Below are 20,731 nucleotides of genomic sequence, written 5' to 3'. Positions count from 1 at the left end.
AAATGAAGCTTTAGACTTGGTTTAATTTATTTTTCCCTAATTATTAGTGAGTTGAAGCAATCCTTCATATAATCGTTCGTAGTCATTTTAAGAACTATTTGTTTATATCTTTTTTGCCTTCACCCACTGGGGAATGACTTTTAATTGTATATGTCCATGCTGGTTCCCTCGAAATCTGGGAAATCAGGCATGCGTCAGACCTACGTGATAGCTTTTTCCCCTTGTCAACTGCTTCCCTTATTCTAGTTCCATTAAATTTGTATAAGAGTTCTTCAGTTTCATGTAATCAGAATTATCAGTTTTATTCTCTAATCTTGTTTGGTAAGAATTCTGCCTTTAGCTGTTGCTTTTAAAGGTACCTGATCGGATTTTCCTCTGTTCTTTTTTTTAATGCTATGACTTTAATCTTCAGATCATGCATCCATTTGAAGCTTGTGGTATATTATATAAAATGTTCGAACATAATTTTTCTCGAACTTCTTTCATGTTTTCTGAGAAGTCCTTGCCAAGATTTATTGTATTTGTATCGTCAGCTCCTACCATAGTTACTGACACATAGTAAAGCCACCTTAGCAAGTACTTTATTTATTTATTTTTATTTTTTAATGTTTAACAATCACTGCCATACAATTGCGATTTTATCCCCCCCCCACTACCCCCCTCCCTCCCCACGACTGCATACAATTCTGTATAGATTCTACATATACTTTCCTATTGAGTATATTTTCACTATAGTCATGCTATGTAGTCAGACTAAAATAACTGAAAGAAATCGTATAACAAATCAGAACATGATACACAAACACATACACATACACAAACATGATCTGCTACATTTTGCGAATGACTTCCATATTTCTTTCTCTGAGTGTGGAAGGCATTTTGCCTTGAGAACCACCTTTGGGATTTTTTTTTTTTTTATAAGAAGTTTTTGCATTATTACAAAAATCCAAGTCTACCAGAAAAAACTCTCACACACTGTGGTCGTTGCTGTGCACAAAGTTCTCCTGGTTCTGCTCCTTTCACTCAGCATCAGGTCATATAAGTCCTTCCAGGCCTCTCTGAAGTCTTCTTGTTCATCATTTCTTATGGCACAATAGTACTCCATTACATTCATATACCATAATTTATTCAGCCATTCCCCAATTGATGGACATCCCCTTGACTTCCAGTTTTTGGCAACTACATAGAGTGCTGCTATAAATATTTTTGTACATGTGGGACCCTTTCCCATTTTTATGATCTCTTGGGGATATAGTCCTAGTAGCGATATTGCTGGGTCAAAGGGTATGCACATTTTTGTAGCCCTTTGGGCATAGTTCCAAATTGCTCTCCAGAATGGTTGGATGCGCTCGCAGCTCCACCAACAATGAATTAGTGTTCCAACTCTCCCACATCCTCTCCAGCATTTATCATTTTCTTGTTCTGTCATGTTTGCCAATCTTATAGGTGTGATGTGGTACCTCAGAGTTGTTTTGATTTGCATCTCTCTAATCAATAGTGATTTAGATCATTTTTTCATATGATTATAGATAGCTTTAATTTCTTCCTCTGAAAATTGCCTGTTCATATCCTTTGACCATTTATCAATTGGGGAATGACTTGTATGATTATACATTTGGGTCTATTAAACACATTTTCAAAAGGAATGTATTTTAAAAGTAGTTGTTAAAAGTGTCTGTCTAAAGGGGCATCTCGGTGGTGAAGTGGATAGAGCACCGGCCCTGGAATCAGGAGGACCTGAGTTCAAATGTGGCTTCAGGCACTTACTAGCTGTGTGACCCTGGGCAAGTCACTTGACCCAGATTGCCTCGCAAAAAAAAAGGGGAGAAAAAAAAAGTGTTTGTCCAGGCTCTCAGATATGTGACCGTTACAGTCAGGTCCCAATTAGTGCAAATAATGGAATTCCTGTTTGCATTTGTGCTATTCAAAGTTATATTTATGTAAACTCTGATTATTTATTCTAGCCCAGTGGAAATATGCAGTGCGTATTCAAATAATGCAAACACTTTAGGGGATTTATTATTCATAGTATTTAGGACTTAGCTGCGTATTTTCCAAAAGAGCAAAGAAAAAATTCAAGGCGCTGAAATATAGACTGATATTGTACGTATGGACTGTCTTGTAATCTTATTTGATTCCTAGTTAGATGTTATAATTTTAAAATAATAGCACATTCATACCTCGCCTGCTTGGCATACAACTTTTCACAATTCCAATTCAGAGTGGCACAGCAAAAGAAAAATCTTTTAGAATTGACATCTGTCCTAGATTTGACTTGTTATCAGCGTAGTGACATTCATCAGCTGCCATAATACTGGGAAGCAAGATGGTTGCACTGCTCTTTTGTGAAAGAATGAGAACTTCACTGAACGGTTTACTCTGTGTTTAAGGAGTCATGTACTTTCTGGGTTTCACAATCACCACTCTTCCTAAGACAGAGTCCTTTAGTAAAATTCACACAAGTGCGTGCTGATTCTTCACCATCATTATTTTTAAAGTGCCCATTTAGCTGTGTGACGCTGTATTGGAACTCTAAACATATGTAGTCAAATATTTAAATGTTTTTCCTTTCTTCCGAGGGAGAAGTCTGTTATCTTTAAAAATATCTTATATACATTCTGTTTTACTCATGTCTGTGATTTGGCAAGAGGAACTAGAGGAGGAAGTAGCTTTTTGTTTTGAGAAAAAGATTGATATACAAATCTGGGATTTTTTCCTAAACACACCTTTTTTAACCCTGTGATCATGGGCAAAGTGCTTATAAACTCAGTTATTTGGTTTCTAGTTTGAATAAAAAGAGATGTAGGTTTCTGATGTGAGTTATAGGTGAACAAAGTAATTTGAATGTGAAGAAAAAATGTTTATTACCTTTTCTCTCCTTAGGACATTTTTATTCCATCTCCAAGTTTGGAGCAGGGACCAAGTGACGAAAAGAACACTGAAGATAGATACAATTCCTCTTTCACAGTGGAGTGCTCTAAGACTTCACAGACTGAGGAAGGAAATCCCACTGAGGATCTTGGGCAGCCACTAATGGGAGAATCCTGTGAGCTGATGCTTTCTGGAAGTGATTGCAGCCAGTCTACAAAGATGGAGAGTTTGACCTCTCAGCAGATCGATGAAGATGCTAAGAACACGCAGACTGAAGATACGCAACCTGTATCTCAAACTCTGGAATCTAAAGTTTGTCCCACAGAAGATTCTAGTGTACTAGTGAACCAAACAAAAGACAGTCAAGAAGAGCTGAGTGAAAACTGTAAAAAGACAGAAGATGCTGTAAAAACTACAAATGAAATGATCATTTCAGCCACTGAATGCAAAACCAGAGAAGAGATGGAACATGTTTGTGTTGATTTTACATGTGATTCAGGAAGCCAAGTACTTCTTTCTGAGAGTCTTTCGTCTGAGGCTGTTTCTGAGGCTCTTCCGTCTGAGGTTCTTCCCTCTGAGGCTGTTTCGTCTGAGGCTGTTCCGTCTGAGGCTGTTCCGTCTGAGGCTGTTCCGTCTGAGGCTGTTCCGTCTGAGGTTCTTCCGTCTGAGGCTGTTCCATCTGAGGCTGTTTCATCTGAGGCTGTTGCGTCTGAGGCCCACTTAAATGCATTAGATCAGGAGGTCTCTGTGGAGGCTAAACAATATCACGCAGAGAAGAGGTCTTCAATTTCTGAGGTTGAAGAAATTCCTGAAACCCCTTGTGAAAGTCAAGAGGAGGGGCAGAAAGAAGAGAAAGAAAACAGGGAGAGTAGCCCACTCCATCCCTCTCTGATTCAGACTCAGTCACCAGGATTATGCCTCCAAGAAAAAATCCCAGATCAAGAGTACCAAGGAGCTATGGAAGTTAATACTAGTGTCAGTGGTAGTGATTCTCCAAAAAAACTGAAAATGCATGATGAAGAACTGGAACAGAAGGACCCAGAGGCTGGGGGAGAGGCCACCTCAGAAAGCTGTGGTGTCATTGTAGAAGAGAAAGCCACAAAAGATGAGTCCTCAGCTGATATTGCCTCTCAGCCTGTTGTGGGAGAAGAGGCCCACGAAGATACTCATTCTTGTGTGGACGTTGATCCAGGAATAGAACTGGGTGCTAAGAACAGTCTAGATGCTAAGGGAGAGAAGAGCCAAGAATCTGACGAGAATCTGGAATCACTTACTGAGAAGGAGAACCCTCAGCACTCTCCAGTGTCTTTAGAAAGAGTAGATGATATACTGAGAACTGAACAGGAGAAGCAGCAGCCACAATCTCCAGGGCAAGCAGACACCTTATTAATAAAACATTCGCAAATGGATACTATAGAGGAATCAGGCAGTGAAGGAAAGACTCAGCAGCTTGGGAAAGCCGCTGACCATTGTCTTCAGAGCCCCTGTGAAAGCTCCAATGGTGAGTACGATTCATAGATACGAATGGGGACTGTTTGACTCGTTCAGCTGATGGATTGAGAAGCTTAACCAGAATTGATTTTTGAGAGGTGGGAATAGAGGGCTGAAGGTTATTATTGGAGCTAAATTCTAAAGTGGAACAGATATTAATAAACGGAATAACAATTAGCCAGTTATCAAAAATAATCATTTTTTCTAATCAGAGGTTGTCTTTACTGACTATAATTCTGGCTGCCTTATAGTCATAAAGGTTCTTGAATTTCACAAATACGTATAAATTGTACTTACCTTGCTTTTTTTAGGGGGAGAAATTGTGGAAGTGGGGTAGGGAGCACAGCTAAACTGTATTTTCAGTTGAGTCATCTAGAAATAATAAATATTCACTTAATTATTCTTCATAGAACTACAAATAGGCTCTTAATTAAATAATTTGCTAATAGTTGTTTTCTCTTCAAGAGTATTAGACTAAGTTTCTAAGTATGATTTAACAGATATATAAATCTTAGAAATTAAGACTTGAAAGATTTAATGTCCATACTTCTTCTGGGATCTATTTCAAGATTATAAATTGTTTTGAGCTGTGTCGCATACTACTGAGAGACTGCAAATAAGAACATATCATCATAGTGCTGAGGTATTCTTAATTTTTCAAAGGTTATATTAGTGGGATTATAAGCTCTGACAGGTCATTTCATGTGAAAAAGGCTTCCAGTATGGGCCTGGTGATACCAGGTTGGCTATTAAGTGTTTATCGGGTTTTTTTTTTAATACGTAATACAGTTATTTTTCAGTTTTCAACATTAACTTCCATAAGAATTTGAATTCCAAATTTCCTCACATCTCTCCCTACCCCTCACTCCAGGACAGCATGTACCCCATGCACCCCTTCCCCTAAGTCTGTCCTCCCTTCTATCATCCTCCTCCTTTTCCCACCCCCTCTCCCTTCTGTTTTCCTATAGGGCAAAATAGTTTTCTATACCCCATTGCCTGTACATCTTATTTCCTAGTTGCATGAAAAAAATTGTTAACATTAATTTTTAAAGCTTTGAGTTCCATATTCTCTTCCTCCCTCCCCACTCACCCTCACTGAGAAAGCAAGCAGTTCAATATAGCTCATCCATGTGTAGCCATGCAGAACACTTCCATGACAGTTGTGTTGGGAAAGACCAACCACATTTCTCTCTGTCCTGCCCTCCATTTATTCCATTTTCTCTCTTTACCTGTTCCCACAGTAGTACTTGCTTCTGATTATCCCTTTCCCCAATTTGATGTCCCTTCTATTATCCTCCCTCTCCTATCCCCTTTGCTCCTGCCTTCCTGTAGGGTAAAATAAATTTCCCTACCCAACTGAGTGTGTGTTATTCTCTCCTTAAGCCAGATCCCATGAGAGTAAGGCTCCCTTAGTCCTTTTCATTTCCTCCTTCCTCTCCTTCATCATAAAAGCTCTTTCTTGCCTCTTTTATGTGAGATGATTTGCTACATTCTACCTCTCCCTTTCTCTTTCTCCCAGTACATTCCTCTCAACAGTAAATTTTATTTTTTAGGTATTTTCCATATTCAGCTCACCCTGTACCCTCTGTCTCTCTGTCTCTCTCTCTTCCTCTGTATCTATCTATCTTATCTGCCTATCTGTCTGTTTATCCATCCACACCCATATACATACCTACACATATGATATACATACACATATGCACCTACATACATACACATACACACATATAAATTCTCTCTAACTACTCTAATACTGAAAAAGGTCTCATGAATTACAAATGTTTTTCCATGTAGGAATGTAAGCAGTTCAACTTCAATGAGTTCCTTAAGGCTTCTCTTTTCTGTTTACATTTTCATATTTCTCTTGATTCTTGTATTTGAAAGTCAAATTTTCTGTTCAGCTCAGGTCTTTTCAACAAGAATACAATGCTTGGAATTCCTTTATTTCATTGAAATTCCATTTTTTTCCCTGAAGTATTGCACTCAGTTTTGCTGGGTAGGTGATTCTTGGTTTTAGTCCTCTATAATATCATATTCCAAGCTCTCTGATAACTTAGTATAGAAGCTGCTAAATCCTGTGTTCTCCTGATTGTATTTCCACAATACTTGAATTGTTTTTTTCTGTTTTTTTTTCCTGGCTGCTTGTAATATTTTTTCCTTGACCTGGGAACTCTGGAACTTGGCTACAATATTGCTAGGAGTTTTCCTTTTGGGGTCTCTTTCAGGAGGTGATCAGTGAATTCTTTCCATTTCTGTTTTACCCTCTGGTTTTAGAATATCAGGGCAGTTTTCTTTGATAATTTCTTGAAGGATGATGTCAAGGCTCTTTTTTTGATCATGGTTTTCAGGCAGACCAATAATTTTAAAATTATCTCTCTTGGATCTATTTTCCAGGTCAGTTGTTTTTCCAATCACATATTTCACATTGTTTTCTATTTTTTTCATCCTTTTGGTTTTGTTTTATAATTTCTTGATTTGTTATAAAGTCATTAGCTTCCATCTCCTCCATTCTAATTTTTTTTAATTTTATTTTTCATTTTTAACACAGTTTACAACAGATAAAACAATTCAAACTTTTGGTCAGGTGATACTTCTTTTTAAAACATTTACAATATGGACCACAAAAGAATTTTTTTTTTAAACATTAACCAACTGAGACACAAATAATATTTATGTTGCTAACTTCACAAGCTCTTGACCTGATCGTCTCCACAGTATTACTAAGAATTAAAGGACTCTAACTTGTTGTTGTTGGTCTAAAGTCCTATGAATAATAGCTTAATTTTAGACTTAACCTCAGATGTTCCCCTACCAATAATCTGTAATTTAATAGATCTGATATTAAGCTTACAAACCTTTTGACTATAGGAAATTGCCAACAAGAGTAGGGACACTGCAGGGAACCAGTATCTCTCCAACTTCATGTCAATTCCAGGCAGGAGTAGATTGTGAACTTGCATTCAGCCAGGCTTAAAGTCTGCCAGGTGTCAGTGGGGAAATTGAGTCAGGAGAATCCTACTTCAGCCCATGCTGAGCAGCTGCTCTCCCACCCTTCCCATGAGATCACCTTTTGCAGCTCTTGCCAGCATGTCACAGGCTTACTGGCATCATGTATTGGAGGCTCAGACTGCCTTTCTTGCTATCCATACCTGGAGTTAGACTCAGAAGAACAGTCACTTAACAGTCCCATAGCGTCTAAAAATGGCAAGTTACAATGACCAGGTTTCAAATATTGTAATTTCACTTTGGCTAAGGAACATCTTTTAGGCAAATCTGAAGTGGCTTACATGCCTTTCTATACATGTTCTAGTTCTTGATTAAATAGCCATCGTAAAATCAAATTTACCATTAAAACCTTGACTTTACAATCAAAGCCGAATTTTACCTGAGGTTACCGTCCTCTAGGAAATTTGGACTGAAATTCTTTCCCCCAAACTAAAGATGTCATTAATTTTCTGTGGTATGATATAAATTTTCATATCAAATTTAGTGAGCATGTTATTCCCTCCTTCAGCCACATGTGAAGAGAGTAGCTTCATTTTTCCCCTCTCCCCTCTCCTTTTTCTCCTCCATTGAACAAGATTTTTCTTATCTCTTTTATGAGTTATAGCCTGCCCCGTTCCATTTCTCCCTTTCTCTTTCCGGTATTTTCCTCCTTTACCCCTTAATTTTTATTTTATTTTATTTTTGTGTGAATATCATCTCTTCTGATTGAACACACCCTGTACTCTCTATCTTTATATGTGTGTGTGTGTGTGTGTGTGTGTGCGCGCGCGTATGTACAATCTCTCCATGTACCCAAATTACTGAAAGATTCAAGAGTTATAAATACATTCTTTCCATGTAGCAAACAGTTCAGCTTTAGAGTCTTTTTATGATTTTTCTTTCCTGTTTATCTTTTCATGCTTCTCTTGATTCTTGTCTTGGGAAGTCAGATTTTCTATACAGGTCTGGTCTTTTCCTCAGTATGAAGTGAATGATTGAAAGTCCTCTATATCATTGAATGACCATTTATTCCCTTGAAGTATTATACTCAGATTTGCTGGGTAGGTGATTCTTGGTTTTAGTCCCAGTTCCTTTGACCTCTGAAATATCCCATTCCAAGCCCTTTGATCCCTTAATGTTGAAGCTGCCAGATCCTGTGTTATCCTGATTGTATTTCCACAATACTCAAATTGCTTCTTTCTAGCTGCTTGCAGTATTTTCTCCTTGATCTGGGAACTCTGAAATTTGGCCACAATATTCCTAGGAGTTTCTCTGTTCGGGTCTCTTTCAGGAGGTGATTGGTGGATTCTTTCAATATTTATTTTTCCCTCTGGTTCTAGAATATCAGGGCAGTTTTCCTCAATAATTTCATGGAAGATAATGTCTAGGCTCTTTTTTTGATCAAGGCTTTCAGGTAGTGCCATAATTTTTAAATTGTTTCTCCTGGATCTATTTTCCAGGTCAGTTGTTTTTCCAATGAGATGTTTCACATTATCTTCTATTTTTTCAAATTTTTGGTTTTGTTTACTAACTGCTTGGTTTAATTCATAGTCATTAATTTCTCTGAATTCAGTTCTCTCTTTCAACAAATTATTCTGTTCAGTGAGCTTTTGAAACTTCTCCTTCATTAAGGTATTCTTCTCCTCATTGGCTTTTTGGACCTCTTTTGCCATTTGGGTTAGTCTATTTTTAAAGGTGTTATCTTTTTGGGTCTCCTTTAGTAAGCTGTTGATTTGTTTTTCATGATTTTCTTGCATCACTCTCATTTCCCTTCCCAATTTTTCTTCTACTTCTCCTACTTGATTTTCAGAATCCTTTTTGAGCTCTTCAATGACTTGAGTCCATTGCATATTTTTTTTTATAAGTTTTGGATGTAGAAGCCTTGACTTTTATGTCTTCCTCTGATAGTATGCTTAGATCTTGCTCATCTGAAAGGATGGGAGAAAATACCTTTTCACCAAGAAAGTAACCTTCTGTAGCCTAATTTTTTCCCCCTTTTTGGGCATTTTCCCAGCCAATTACTTGACTTTTGAGCTCTTTGTTAAGTGGAGGATATACTATCCCAGGTTTCAGAGGTTTTGTGCAGCAACTGTTTTCTGACATATCTCTAGGCACCCATAAGTTTTCAGTTCCTCCAAAGTGGTATAATCAAGGAGAGGTGTTCACTCCTCTCCTGACCTGTGCTCTGGTCTGTGAGCAATCACAAGCACTCTTTTCTGCCCTGGAACTGTGAGTAGGATTCCCTCTGCACAGCCACCACCAGCTCTGCCACCTCAGCGCTCTTTCTCACCCCAGTGCTCCTCCTCACCCTAGGACCACCACTCATGATTGAGACTCAGATCTGCACTCAATTCCCCTACTGTCTGTAGGCTGAGAACTCCAGAAGCGCCACTTCTGCAGCAGTGGTTGCCGCTGCCCTGGGAACTGGGGTTAGACCATGTTCTCCTCTCACCCAGGTGAGAGAACTTTTTCACCGACCTTTAAAGCTGTCTTTGGCATTTTTGGGTTGAGAAATCTGGAAATCACAGCAGTTGTCAGTGCCCTGAGGCCTGCTCCAGTCCGTCTGTGCTGGCAGTTGGGTTGCATTCCATTTTGAGCCCAGTGCAATAGATCTTTCCTGTTGGCCTTCCAGGTTGTCTTGGGCTGGAAATAAGTTTTACTCTTTCATTTTGTGGCTTGTGCTGCTCTAGAATTTGTTTAGAGTCAATTTTTGCAGGTATTTCAAGGGATTTGGGGGAAGAGCTTGAGCATGTCCCTGCCTCTGTTCTGCCATCTTGGCTCTGCCCAAGTGTTTATCTTTTCCTTTTTCACTAAAAGATCATATGTTAAGCCATTGAAGGGGTTGCAGTCTGTGAGGATGGATAGAGTATCCTTCCCAATAAAATCATGGATCCTTGAGGTATGAATATCATTGCAGTGCTATGTGAGAGAGTGTAATTAGAAAAATATTTGTAAGAGACAGAAAATTGGCACTATAATGTTTCTGTGAAGCCAACTCTAGAGTTTCTAAAGGCATATTCGACATTTGGGCAATATTTCCATTATATTAATTACATAAATAGGCTCTTTTTTAAGAGTATAATTTAAAGAATTTTGACTAGTTATGGTAAGGGATACTGAGTAACTGCTTGGAATAAATTGTGTAACCCAGTATTTTATTTCTCACTCATCTTTCTTTGGCTTTTTTCTTTTCTTCACCTCTTTCTGGAGAGTTTGACGCAGCACTTTTGTCTTTGGTACTTTCTTCTTGTTAATTTTTAACACTGCCCTCTTAGGGTTTTCCTCCATCTGTTAGATCCCTCCTTGTGCTCTTTTACCGGATCCTCATTTGTGGCACGCCGCTGTAGGTGCGCGTCGCCGTGGGTGTCCCGCAGGGCCCTGTCTTATAGCTCTGTTTCTTCCCTTGGTCTTCTCATCAGCTCCCATGGCTGTAATGATCATGTCTACGTTGGTGATTCTGATTTTGCCCTTACTTTTCTGCCGACTTCTATTCTTGCATTTTCAGTTGTCTTTTAAACACTTCAGACTAGCTATCCAGTAGACATATTAAACTCAACATATCCAAAACAGAACTCACTTTCTTGCCCTCTGAATCTCCCCTTCCCCTTGCCTTCCCTACTACTGTTGAGGGCACCACAGTCTTCCCAGTACTTCCAACTTGAAACCTGGGTGTAATCCTGGACTCCTTACTATCTCTCACCCCCCATATCCAATCTAGTTCCGATACTGCTGCTGCCCTGGTACAGGCCTTCATTGTCATTATCATTTTGCACTTGATCTATGATAAAAGTCTGCTGGTTTGTCTGCAGGTCTTTCCCTGTTCTAGTCTTTTCTCATCTCCTTTGCAGTATCTTCATCCAGGTCACGCCCATTAATTGTGGGTGATGCCCAAGGCTCTTCCCTTCTTTCTTTTTGCTATTTTGCTTGGTGATTTTTCCCAACTCCAATGGGTTCAGCTATCGTCTCTATACTTAAGATTCCCACATCTCTTTATTCAGCCCTAACCTTTCTGTTGACCGTTCTTGGACATCTCAAACTGGGTGTTCTGTCGACATCTTAAACTTAGTATGTCCATGACTGAAGGCATTCTCTTTTCCCCAAAGCCTCCACTATTCCCAACTTACATACTACTATCAAGAGCACCATTTATTTTGACTCCTGACCTGGTTGTTATTCTTTCCCCTTACTTCCTCTTTTCCTTCTAACCCCATCATATTTCATCAGTTGCCAAGTCTTGTTGATTCTGCCTTTGTCCCTTCTCTGACCCTTGAACCCCCTTGGTATAGGCCCTTGTGTATTCCTCTCCCTGGCCTCCTTGCTGTTCCTCCCATATGACGCTTCATAATTCCACTTGGCATTTTTACTGACTTGTCTCCCAGGCTTGGAATTTTATTCTTCTTCATCTCGATCTCTTGATCTTACCTTCCCCAGAAAACCTTTCCACATCCCTCTTAATGCTACTGCCTTTCTTCTCTTGATAGTCTCTAATATAGTTTGTGTATATCCTGTTTGTATACAGTTGTTTGCATGGTTTCCCCTGTTGTAAAGTGTGAGCTCTTGGAGAGAGGGGATTTTTTTCCTTCTTTGTCTCCCCAGTGCTTAGCACTGTCATGGATATGTACTAGGTGCTTCATACATATTTGAGGACTGTGATGGATGTATATTAAAAGATGTGTGGTTTTATTACATAAGTACAGTAGTTTGAATTTCGGTGATTAGGCTAAGAAAATGTTAGGCCTTCTATGTTCACTTTTTTTATCATAGTTTCTAAGGTACTTTAAGATGCTTAATAAAAGTTCTTTTAAGGAGTTAAAGCATTTTTCTTGAGCTTATTTTTAATATTGATCTGCTGTAGCAAATCTTTTCTTCATAGAAAAACTTGTGCATACCTTTTTCAGAATTATCATAAATTCTGAATTAATGAAGTCTTGAATCAACTATGCTCAGTTTTGAGATTGAATATTGAGAAAAAGTTTTAAAGGGTTCACATTAGAACAATAAATCCAAATAAAGCGCTGAAAAATTGTATTTGGTGAGAAATTAAGGAAATTGGGACTGTTTAATTTGGAGAACAGAAGGCTAAGAAGCCGAAGTTTTTTAGGGGAAATTGCCACTAGGGATCAGGTGAAACAGCTGGGCTATTTATCCTGAAGAAGAGAGAACTTGGGTGGGGTAGGACAGCAACATAGCTGTTCTCAACTATTTAAAGCATTATCTTGTTATACAGAAGAGGGATTAGATTTGGTTCATAGCCTCAAAGAGCAAGACTGGGGTGGAATGGAATTTCCACTGCACAGAAATTACATGGAAGTGGTTTAAAGCTCTTTCATAAAAGAAAGATTTCAAAGATTACACTAACAAGTCACGGTCCAAATGGAATAGGCTTTGGCGGGATAGGTTACTGAGCTCTCAGTCAATGGAAGTCTTCAAGTAGAGCCTTGATAGACTTGATTACTTATTGGGAGCATTACAGATTTATGTTTGAATAAGGGTTGCACTAGATGACTTTTGAGATTCCTTACAAATCAGCAAGTTTCTGATTTTATGACGTATGTAACTAGGATATTGTGACATGCTAGCAGTGTGCTAGCTACTCTAGTCAAAAAGAACCAGATGTTGGACATCATTAGGAGGATTATTTAGAAACAAAGTAAACAATCTTAGCCTACTCTTAATACCACTTGGAACTCTGGTTGCTGCATTTCAGTAGACAAACAGTACTGAAGAATGTCCACAGAAAGGCAATGAAAGTGAGTAAAGGAATATAGAGAGTCTTTTTATTATTGAGAATAACCTAATAAAAATTGTTTCCTTAATTTGCTTTCAATTTTTTTGAAATCTCTTTGATTTTTAGAATTTCTATTTTGGTTTTAAAATTTTTGGTTTTCTAGTTTTTTGGTTTTCCCAGTTCATTGATCTATTTGATTATTTAGTTTGGAAATATAAAGCCTGAGAAGTCTAGTTTTGATTGAAATCTGCAAAATTATGAAGACTATGGATAAGGTGAACTTGTAAACGGTAGCTGAGGTGCTGGAGTGAATAGCGCACCTGGCCTGCAGTTAGTTAGATCTGAATTCAAATTTGGCCTCAGACACACTGTTGTGCTTGTCCTCCATTTTTGAAGAGGACCATGACATCAGAGAAATGATGACATGACTTGAACTTGACTTTGTTTTGAGTGAGGGAGGGCTGTGCAGGTCACCAGCCTCCCTTCTCCTCCAGAGCTGTCTGAATCATCAGCATGACTGGAGATGACCCAGGATGCACTGGGAGACTTTGGCCTTTTAGGCTAAGGCCTTTTCAGGTACTCATTGAAAATGAGGTCATGTCCATTCAGTGAATAGGCTTCTTTAAAAAGTAGTCAAGGGAATAGCTCCTTTAATAGAAAATAATAAGTAGATAAATCGTGCTGGGAGGGGCAGGAGTCTCAGGCCTGTTGTTTCAAAGAGAAACTTACTATTTACATTCACTCTAAGCCAGGAGGTTCCAAAACAGCCATTGAGTGAAGATTGGGCAAGGACCCTTCATTGTTCAGTCCATGGGCTTCAGAGTGCACGGCGTCTAAGGTTTTAGGGGAGACAAGAAAGAAGGAAAGAAAAGGGGAAGGAATCTAGCCAATGCAGTGTACCCCAAGTTAACTGATCAACTTCTGGCAACCAAAATTTACCTTCTTTGGGAGAGAAGGAAAAGGGAGAGGGCTAGGTTGATGAGCTGAGTTGCCCAGATGGCTGAGTCCCCATTTAGGCAGCTTAGTCTACTCACAGGTTGTATTTGTCCTTTGTTTTCAAAGAGAATCATGACATCATAGAAATGATGACATGACTTTCTCTTGACTTTGTTTTGAGTGAGGGAGTGCTGTGCAAGTCACCAGCCTCACTTCTCCTCCTGAGCCATCCCTCAGACACGTACTACCTGTCTGAACCGGGTCAAGTCTCTTAACCCTGCTTGCCTACATTTTATCTTCTGTAAAATGAACTAGAAAAGGAAATGGCAAAGCACTCTAGTATCTTTTCTAAGAAAACTCCAAATGGGGTCACAACATGTCAGGTAAGACTGAAAAAGCTCAGCAGCCACAAAGCTGAACTTGCAATAACTTCTAATAAATAATTGGAAAAATTGTTTATATTATTTAGAATCTCAGTATAATACTAAAAATAAGGGACAGAATATAGATTTAAACCAACAAAGGAAGTACTAATACTTCACACACTACATTGCGCATTTACACAAATTAATTTATATGACTAGTTAAAGGGGTAATTGGGCAAAAAAAAAATTTTAAGTAACTCCTGGGTTGATATAAACTATTTCATGAGTGCCAGGCTAAAAATAAATTAAGGCAAACTGTAATTTACATATTGATATGACTGAAAGATATCTATATAGGTATATATAGATAAATATATGTAACCATGCTCTCCCACAAATTATTCTTTGGTATTACCATCAGACACAAAATATTAGAATAGCTGGACTATTGGTCCTTCCCATTATGGGAATATATTGTATTATTATTATATACAATATATTGTATTATTGCAGTATAAGAACAAATGGTGACCAACTGTTTTCCATCTTCCCAGAGGATAAGAAAAGAGGAAATGAGTTTATATTTAACAAGGGGTTAGAGATAAAAGAGAGCTTTCCATCAGTGTACCCAACACTGAATTGGGCTAAATGAATGGTTATGGATTTACCTTTCTTGAGAGGCTTTAGAAATATAGTAAATTTCCAAGTGCCTGGGGCATTTGGTATTAAATTCTTCCTCCTTTCCCCACTTCTAATTCTTCCTTATTCTATAAAAGAAGCCCATTTAAGGCCATCAGTCAATCTGCTAACATAGTCTATGGAGATCTGGGGAAGAAAGAACTTGATGGTTTTAATTCTAACTATAGGGAAGAAATGCTATGAGAAACTTAGAATATATCAGATATGAGTATGGACAATTTTTAGCAAACTCGGTGTGAGAAGGCTTCCCCTACCACAACGGTAACGCTATGTTTGGTGTGATAGAAAAGAGGGTTGGATTTTAAATCCTGACTGCTGCTTACTATTTATGTGACCTTAACTATTTTGAGTCTTAGTTTTCTCATTTGTAGTATTTGGGGTGGGGTGTGAACTAAATCATGAATTCTTAAAGTGTGGTCCGAGAGATCCCTGAGATCCTTATTTTCATAGTAATACTAAGATGTTTTCATTTCTAATATGGTAAAGACTGGTGGATATGACCGATATAAACAAAAGCTCTTTAGGGAGAGTCCTCAGAAATTTTTGAACATGTGAGGGGTCCTGAGACCATGAAATCTGAGACTGAATTACTTGTAAGGTTCCTTCCAGCACTAAATCTGTGACCCGGTGATCCAAATGAATAGTCCAGCATGTGCCTCTTGAGGAAAACTCAAACCTGAGGAGAAATGGTGTAAATTGCAGGATTTTGGGTCCTATACTCCTTTTATTTTGTTTAAAAAATTTTTCTTGTGAAAGTATCACTTATTCTTTGGTTTTTTATTATGGAATCATAGCTTTTAAAGAAAAGATTTATCCTCAGAATTGTAACATTGTGAACATGGCATCCAAATAAAAATTGCGGTTATTTGTTTAAAAAACAAAAGAAATGACTCATGTCAAAGTCCACATTGTTTCAGAAAGAAGTAGGCTTACCTACTTAGGATTTTTTTTTTCGTCTACTCTTGTGGATGTTGTGTGTTAATTAAAGGTGAAAAATATTTTGTTGTTGTTTTTGTAAACGCAAATCAAACGAACTAAAGTAACTAACAGATAACAATTATCTGGGAAAATTCTGGGAAAAAAATCCTTACATTCAAATTATTTTTAGAGAAGTCTGAAAACTTTTTTTCCTAACCTAAATTGTACATATCCCACATAAATTCATGAAAGTTTAAGGTTGAAATGCTTCTTTTACTCCATAATATTTGGGATGAAAATTTGATGACTTTTAAATTAAGAATACATTGTATTCCTATAGTAATAGCTTCTAATCAAGGCATTTAAAACACTTTCATAATATATTTATGCTTTGGCAAATTAGTAATTTCTCCTTAGTTATAGATGTTCTTTTCACCTGCACATGTTAAACACTGAACAGCATTACATAAAAATATGAAGTTGAGCACATCGTAGCTGATTGGAAATGTTTATTATTTCAGAATCTGCTGTCTGTATGTAGCTCGATCAGAAGCTGGTAACAATTTATGATCAGTTTTAGAGGTTAAATTTAACATGGAGTTAGAAAAAAAGAATAAAGGTGAGATGACAGTATTTTGTGCTATTACAACAGCTTTTACTCAGCCTATTTATTATAAGATAGAGGCAAAAGTAAGTATGTTGACTGCTTATTTACCATGTCTTGGAGAAGTTTAACTGATGAAAGCAATCACTATAACAAGGAGACCTAAATAGCCCAGAAATTGCCGTAGCCAGCAAGGATTTTATTTGCTTGGCTAGTGGATCCTTTTAGAGAGTGTGCTTATTGGCGAAATGTTATGAGGAGAATGAGCGAAGATTATGTGTAGCAGTCTCACAGAACAGTGAACAGTGAAGGGTGGAGAGAAAAACATATCTGCACGAAGTCTGGCCTGAGACCCAGCTAAGGCTGATCATTGAAATAATGTTAGTAACACTGGAGGAGTGACAGTCAGATGTGAAATGGAATAGATCCATTTTCTTTGATTTAATTTACATCTTCATTACTGTTATATTCTTAATTTGACAGCTCAGAGTATGTTCTATTCCATGAAGAAGTGGGATGGCCATTCAAGAAAATGAACTTGGAAAGAATGGTTTATTGTTGTTTAGTCCTTTTAGTCATGTCTGATTTTTCGTGACTGCATTTGGGGTTTTCTTGGCAAAGATACTGAAGGCGTTTGCCATTTCCTTCTTTAGCTCATTTTACAGGTGAGGAAGCTGATGAATTAAGTCGTCTGCCCATACTTAGTATCTGAGGTTGGATTTGAACTCAGGTCTTCCTGTTTGTAGGCCCAATACTCTTATGTACAGCTGCCTGCCCCTACGGGGTACCTTAGAAGGTTTTAATTTACATTTCTCTAGTCAAGATTGATTTAGAGCATTTTTTAATATTACTATAGATAGCTTTTATTTCTTTAGAAAACTGCCTGTTCATATCCTTGGACCATTTTTCGGTTGGGAAATGGCTCTTATTTTTTTAAATTTGACTCTGTTCCCTCTATGTTTGAGAGATGAGGCTTTTATCAGGAAAAATTTGTGATTTTTCCTCCCCAGTTTCTTTGCTTTCCTTCTAATCTTGACTGCATTTGTTTTCTTTGTGCAAAACTGTTTTAATTTTATATAAAAAAATGATCTGTTTTACTTTCTGCAGCCCTTTCAATCTGTTGTTTGGTCATAAATTCTTTCCTTATTCATGGATCTGATAGGTAAAAATTTTCCATGCTCACCTAATTTGCTCATGATGTCACCATTTATGTCTAAACCATGTACCCATTTTGGCCTTATCTTGGTACACATCGTGAGATGTATTCTCACATTGTGAAAAGCTATATCTAGTTTCTGCCAAACTGCTTTCCAGTTTTCTCAGCAATTTTTGTCAGTTAGTGGATCTTTGGGTTTATCGAACACTACATTACAATGGTCGTTTCCTACTACGCATTGTGTACCTATCTGTTGCACTCAACCACCACTCTGTTTCTTAGCCAGTACCAGATTGTTTCCATGACTACCACTTTGCAATTGAGTTTGAAAGCCGGTGCTACTGGGCTGCCTTCCTTAACATTTTGTTCATTGATTCCCTTGATAATTGATGTTTTGTTCTTCTAGATGAATTTTGTTACCGTTTTTTTCTGGCTCTATCAAATAATTTTTTTTGATTGGTAAGGTACTGGATAATTAATTTAGGTAGATTTATCATTTTTATTATATTGGCTTGGCCTACCCATGCATTTAACATTTTTCCAGTTAGTTAGATCTGTTTGTATTTGTGTGGAAAGTGTTTTGTAATGGTGCTCCTAAAATTCCTGGGAGTTCTTGGCAGCCAGAAGCCCAAGTATTTTATGTTGCTTGTGGTTATTTTAAATAGAATTTTTCTTTTTATCTTTTCCTGCTTGGTTTTGCTAGTAATATATAGAAATGCTGCATGTGTTTTATATCCTGCAACTTTGCTAGATTTGTGAATTGTTTCAATTTGTTTTTTAGTAGATTCTCTCAAGTTAAGTATACCATTATCTGCAAAAAGAAATAGTTTTATTTCTTCATTGACTATTCTTATTCCTGCAATTTCTTTTTCTTGTCTTATTTTTATAGCTAGCATTTCTAGCACAGTATTGAATAATGTGATAATGGACATCCCTGTTTCACCCCTTATCTTCTTGAAAAGGCTTGTATTTTATTCTCATTACAGATAATGTTTGCTCTTGAGTTTAGAAAAATATTACTTGTCATTTTAAGAAAAGTTTTATTTATTTCTGTGTTTTCCAGTGTTTTTAATAGGAATGAGTGTTGTATTTTGTTGAGTTTTTTGCATCTGCTGATATAATCACAGTCATTTGATTTTTGTTGCGTTTGTTATTGATGTAGTCAGTTACTTTAATTTCATCTTAATTGGTTACACATTCATCCTTTTCATTTTTGCTACTGAAAAGAAACCAGATTCACCAGTGACTTATTTCAGTGTTTTGTTGTTGCTGTTTTACATTAAATTTTATTAATCTCCTTTGATTTTTCAGGATTTCTATTTTGTGGATTTTTAATTTGTTCTTTTTCTAGTCTTCTACTTGCATATCTAGTCCATTTCATTTTATTTAGTAGTTTAGTTTTTTAAACTTGCAGTTTTATTAATTTCTTCTTTGATTTTCACGATTTCTATTTTGTTGTTTAATTAAATATTTTTAATTTGTTTTTTTAGTAGCATATCCACTTCACTGATTTCCTTTTTCTCTCTTTTATTGATTTAAGCACTTAGAGATATAAATTTTCTCTTAAATAGTGCTTTGGCTGCATCCCAGAAATTTTGGTATATTGTCTTATTGTTACCATTATCTTTAATTAAATGATTGATTGTTTCTGGATTTGTTCTTTGATCTATTCATTCTTTAAGGTTAGATAATTTAGTTTCCAACTTTTAATTTGACTTCAAAGACCCTTTATTGAATGCATTTTTTATTGCATGATTGATGTTCTGAAATGGGGTGCATTGAATATTTGTTTTCCTATATTTGTTAATGAAGTTTTTATGCCCTAATACGTGGTCAGTTTTCGTGGTGCCATGTAGAACTATGAAAATGGTATACTCCTTTTTATTCTGATCCAGTCTTTCCCACCTAATTTTTCTAAAATTATATTTATCTCCCTAATTTCCTTCTTATTTATTTTGTGGTTAGATTTATCCAGGTCTGAGAAGAGTAAAGTGAGGTCCCTCACTAGTATAGTTTTACTGTGTTTCCTCTTGTGTTTCATTTAATTTCAGTTTTAAGAATTTGAATGCTGTGCCATTTGGTGTTTATACGTTTAATATTGATTTCATTTTCTATGCTACCTTTTAGCAAAATATAGTTTCCTTGATTGGCCCAGGATGCAATGGGAGACCTTGGCCCCTTTAGGCCAAGGTCTATTCAGGTACAAAGTCTCCCAATGCATCCTGGGTCATCTCCAGTCATCCTGATGAATATCTGGTCACTAGATTCAGATGGCTCTGGAGGAGAAGTGAGGCTGGTGACCTGCACAGCCCTCCCTCACTCAAAATAAAGTCAGGTGCAAGTCATGTCATCATTTCTATGATAGCATGGTCTTCTTCAGCAACGAAGGATGAACATAACAACAGCAGCATTTCCCTGATTAGTATGTATTTTAATGAGGTGTAATTTTCCTTTTGCTTTGAGGTCATGGCTACTGCTCCAGCCTTTTTTACTTTAGTTGAAGTATCATAGATTCTGCTCCAGCCTCTTATTTTAGCTTTGTGTCTTTCTGTTACAAGTGTGTCTCTCCCAAACAACTCATATTGAATTCTGGTTCCTAAGCCATTTTGCCCTTTGCTTCTGTTTTGTGCATAAACTCATCTCATGCACGTTCACAGTCAGGATTGATTACTGTTTATTTCCCTCCATCCTCTTGTCTTTATGCTTTTCTGTCTTCACCCTTTCACCCTCTTCTTGCTTCTGTTCTTCCCTCTTTGAACCAGTTCAGATGAGAGTGAGGTTCAAGTCTTGTTTGTGTCTCTCTAGTTATTCTCCCCATTCTGTCCCCTTGCATGACTCTTGTGAGATAATGCTCCTTATTCTTCCTTTCCCTTCCTTCTTTTCCCAGCACATCTTTCTTTCTCACCCATCCATTTTTCTTTTGAGTCCATCCCAACATATTAGATTCACACTTAGCCTTCAGTTTAAGTAGGCTC

At 37.3% G+C, this 20,731-nt stretch overlaps 1 protein-coding gene and 1 long non-coding RNA gene across 14 annotated transcripts in view; one reads left to right on the top strand and one right to left on the bottom strand.

Annotated features, from left to right (window-relative positions):
* Window positions 1-14,412, bottom strand: part of LOC140513853 (uncharacterized) — a 33,828-nt gene extending 19,416 nt beyond the window's left edge. The window contains exons 1-2 of the long non-coding RNA XR_011970395.1: window positions 13,808-14,412; window positions 4,663-4,737 (exon numbers count right to left, since the gene is read on the bottom strand). This is a non-coding gene — a long non-coding RNA (uncharacterized lncRNA). The remainder of the gene's footprint in view (window positions 1-4,662; window positions 4,738-13,807) is intronic.
* The window catches only part of LOC140513776 (TP53-binding protein 1-like), a 115,773-nt gene that overhangs the window by 21,461 nt on the left and 73,581 nt on the right, over window positions 1-20,731 (top strand). For all 13 annotated transcript variants that reach the window (XR_011970348.1, XR_011970347.1, XR_011970349.1 and 10 more), the window contains one exon: window positions 2,887-4,375. Coding sequence is in view for 10 of the 13 variants with exons in the window: in XM_072623773.1 (XP_072479874.1) it covers window positions 2,887-4,375 (1,489 nt within the window). In the remaining 3 variants the exon portion in view is untranslated. The remainder of the gene's footprint in view (window positions 1-2,886; window positions 4,376-20,731) is intronic.

Source organism: Notamacropus eugenii, chromosome 7 (genome assembly GCF_028372415.1).
Source record: "Notamacropus eugenii isolate mMacEug1 chromosome 7, mMacEug1.pri_v2, whole genome shotgun sequence".
Lineage (NCBI taxonomy): Eukaryota > Metazoa > Chordata > Mammalia > Diprotodontia > Macropodidae > Notamacropus > Notamacropus eugenii.
This window is presented reverse-complemented; position numbering and strand designations above follow the sequence as displayed.